Source organism: Hesperophylax consimilis, unplaced genomic scaffold, assembly GCF_061612785.1.
Source record: "Hesperophylax consimilis isolate HC1 unplaced genomic scaffold, BYU_Hcon_1.0 scaffold_117, whole genome shotgun sequence".
NCBI classification, from domain to species: Eukaryota; Metazoa; Arthropoda; class Insecta; order Trichoptera; family Limnephilidae; genus Hesperophylax; species Hesperophylax consimilis.
Window position 1 is genome coordinate 51,956 of NW_028301340.1, and position 4,088 is coordinate 56,043.

General features: G+C 38.3%; 1 protein-coding gene across 1 annotated transcript; it reads right to left on the reverse strand.

Moving 5' to 3' along the window:
• Positions 1-762: 762 nt before the first annotated feature.
• Positions 763-1,683, reverse strand: LOC149408679 (uncharacterized). The gene has a single exon (XM_089650528.1). The coding sequence runs from the start codon at positions 1,681-1,683 to the stop codon at positions 763-765; it is 921 nt and encodes a 306-aa protein (XP_089506654.1).
• Between the last annotated feature and the right edge of the window lie 2,405 nt (positions 1,684-4,088).

The following is a 4,088-nucleotide window of genomic DNA, read 5'->3' on the forward strand; positions in this document are numbered from 1 at the left end:
AAAAGTCGTGAAGTTGCGAAATAGGATATTTGTCCGCCACAGTTTTTGCATTTAATCGCCTGTAATCACCGCATGGTCTCCACTCTCCATTGGGTTTCCTCACCATATGTAATGGGCTTGCCCAATTACTTTTAGATGGTCTACAAATTCCTTGTTCCATTAAGAATTTAAATTCTTTCTTAGCAGCTTCCAAAAGGGCTGGTGCCAGTCTGCGGGCACGTTCTGTAACTGGGGGTCCTTTGGTCTCGATACAATGTGTGACCGAATGTTTTCTAATTTCCGGGATTTTCATATTTGGTCTAGTTAAACATGGGTATTTATTCAGGATATCGCCGTACTTTTGTGATGATGCTATTGTAGAGATGCCAGAAGTAGGTCCTTTGAAAGTGGTGCCTTTGATGTGTAGTCCTGTCGATTGATCCAATAACATTGCTTTCCTTAAATTCACCATCAGGTTGTAGTGATGGAGGAAATCAGCTCCGAGTATAGCTCTCGATACATCCGCTACGATGAAGCGCCACTTCATTGCTCGGCGTAGACCGAAATTGAGTTCTGTAATTTGTGTGCCATATGTTTTAATAGGTTTACCATTTGCGCCATATAATGTTGTTGGAAAATTGTCAGAAGTTATACATTTCGTACGGTGGTCCTTATTTCTAGGAATAACGGAAACATCTGCCCCCGTATCTACTAGAAATTTCTGTCTGGTTTCCAAATCGTAAATGAAGAGACGACAACTGTTGTATGGAAGTTCACACGTCCCTACTGTGGGCTTCCGTTGGCGTTTCCCGCGTTCGTGCTAGCATATGTGCATGGCTTGTAGCACCGGTAAGCCTTGTCGCCGTACCTTGCATGCGGTTGGCAATATCCGAGATTCTTTATAGGAGATTTGCCGCGAGACCTGGACCTGGGTCTCCAAGCGGTAGTTTGCCGAGAAGAACTTGTTGGTTGGGAGTAATCTCTTCGACGTGGGCTTTGGTACCTGCGGCCACGGAAGTTGTGAGACTGGTCGTCGTTCTGATTGCTTTTCGACAATTTAAGTTGTTTCACTTCTTGGGTTAAAGAAACAATCTGGTCTTGTAGATTTTGTAGAATGGTGTTTAATGCTGATTCGGGATGCGACGGGCCTGGTTTGTGGTTTTCCTCCACCGCGCTGCATTCAGGTTTCTGATAGACCTCTAAAATTTTATCAGCGGCCGAAGCTAGCTGATCTATATCGTTGTCGGGGAGTGCTGATAGAATTGCTTGGGCGTGTTGAGGCAAGCGCTGCAGCCAAAGAGTCTTCACTATCGCACTTTTGTTAAGCATTGGTCCCGCCAATTCTACCATATGTCGTAGAAGTCCAGTGGGTTTTCTGTCTTCTAATTGGATTCCGGTGAGTAGACGGGTCAGGCGTTTTTCTTCCGAATCCTGCAGGCGCTCAATCAATGCAGTTTTTATTCGTACATATTTATCTTTAGGCGGTGGTTCGATTACTATATCACTAACCAATTGTAGTGTTTCGGAGTCCAATGCCGCGACGATTGTATTGTATTTGGTAAAGTCTTCCTTAATTCTGGAATTCGAAAATTGTGCTTCTGCCTGGGCAAACCACAAGGCTATGTTGGTTTTCCAGCAAGCTGGTAGGCGTACAGATACATGATGCACGTTTGCTTCCGAATGTCCTGCGCGTTGGTCTTCCATATTGTTCAACTTATCTTGAGAAATTGTTACAGGTTCTTGAAACGATGAAGGTATGTTTGTTTCTTCCGATGAGGTCATTTCCAATAATATGTTACGTAATACGTTATGCAAGACATAAAAAATCCAAAAAAAAACTAGAGAATACTGTGTAAGAATCTATTCCATCTACCGGATATCTTAGCAAGTTATTAGCGAGTTCGCGTTTGTATTGTATTTTAGTGAAGACGCAAACCGCGTCACGTAAGTTATTGTGAAATACCGATATGCAAATATGGCGCTATTATTATATAGTGCAATAATAATTTAAATTTGTTATTACAAAATAGTATGATGTTAAATTACCTCAAAGTAAGGTTTGGCAATTATTGGACAATAACCTTAATATCACTACAATAATGTATATCTAAAACATGATTATGTAGGTATGCTGAACAATTCATTGTTTTGCGAAATGGCAATAAGAAATCGTGATATAGGTTACTTGATTGAGATATGTGGGTAGGTTGGCTTGTTCAACTGCAGGTTGTCCACGTGGATTGTTGCGTCATCTTCCTTGTCCGGGGAGTAGATGCTGCCGTTGTAGTGGGTAGGTTGTAATTCATCGCAAGATTATGATGCCATGGTTAGCCACGTTGTTGACAGCCTGATTTCAGGATCGTTCTCACTGAAATTAATTTTAACACGCACTTAATTTTCATAAAAATAGTAAAACATTTCAAGCTAGGGATTGATTGACAAAATAGGGTATTGATGGGAACTATACCACGTGTATATTTCCTTAAATTACCGGGACATTTACTAGCATTTATATTAAAAAAATTGATTTGTAAGAGATATATGAATTGGATTTTACTTACTGATCTTGCCCGGGATTGCTGTTTCTCTTTTCTGATCCTTGGCCGTGACGGAATGTTGCAAAATGATTTTAAAATACTAAAGTCGGTATATTGTTCTGAGTCGATGGGTCACCAATTTGGCTAGTGTGTGGTGCGTTGTGTTATACTTACCTGTATAACGGCCAATAAATGTGTATAGTGTAGGTTGTGATAAAGTGAAACAGATGTAATTGATAATTTAAGTTTATTGCAAACACGTTACACTATTACACGATTTGAATATCAGAAGGATTTAGTAGGAATCAAGAAATGTCGACCGCCAAGGTAGATCAGAGAAACAGGAATGCTCGTCGGTAATGAATTGGCAGCGAGCTCTGTTTCACGTCGGGTTGCCATCCGTGAAACAGTGTTTCCGTATTAAAATATTATTTTAGGCTGGCAGACAGTTCTTGCCCCCACAAACCCTTCAAATTTGTCAAATCGTCGTTAAACAGTGAAAATACCAGAACAACCTTATAAGAGCGTTAAATCGTCTAAAAACGCTGTAAAATATAGAAAAACCATTAAAAAGTGTAAAATCGTCGTATTACACTAAAAATCATTGAAAAACACTTAAAATTTGTCAAACCGTCGTAAAACAGTGAAAATTTCAGATAAACCTTACAAGAGCGTTTTATCGTCGTAAAACAGTGAAAATACCAGAAAAACCTTATAAGAGCGTTAATTCGTCGTAAAACAGTGAAAATACCAGAAAAACCTTAAAAGAGCGTTAAATCGTCGAAAAACAGTGTAAATACCAGAAAAACCTTATAAGAGCGTCAAGTCGTCGTTAAACAGTGAAAATACCAGAAAAACCTTATAAGAGCGTTAAATCGACGTAAAACAGTGAAAATACCAGAAAAACCTTATAAGAGCGTTTAATCGACGTAAAACAGTTAAGATACCAGAAAAACCTTATAAGAGCGTTTAATCGTCGTAAAACAGTGAAAATACCAGAACAACCTTATAAGAGCGTTAAATCGTCTAAAAACGCTGTAAAATATAGAAAAAACAATTAAAAAGTGTTAAATCGTCGTATTACAGTAAAAATCATTGAAAAACACTTAAAATTTGTCAAACCGTCGTAAAACAGTGAAAATTTCAGGTAAACCTAACAAGAGCGTTTTATCGTCGTAAAACAGTGAAAATACCAGAAAAACCTTATAAGAGCGTTAAATCGTCGTAAAACAGTGAAAATACCAGAAAAACCCTATAAGAGCGTTAAATCGTCGTTGAACAGTGGATATACCAGAAAAACCTTATAAGAGCGTCAAATCGTCGTTAAACAGTGAAAATACCAGAGAAACCTTGTAAGAGCGTTAAATCATCTTAAAACGCTGTAAAATATATAAAAACCATTAAAAAGTGATAAATCGTCGTATTACACTAATAATCATTGAAAAACCCTAAAAATTTGTCAAATCGTCGTAAAACAGTGAAAATACCAGAACAACCTTAAAAGAGCGTTAAATCGACGTAAAACAGTTAAAATACCAGAAAAACCTTATAAGAGCGTTTAATCGTCGTAAA

What these genes read in the sequence shown, in the direction of transcription:
- LOC149408679 (XM_089650528.1), bottom strand. Translation starts at nt 1,683, where the DNA reads ATGGAAGACCAACGCGCAGGACATTCGGAAGCAAACGTGCATCATGTA.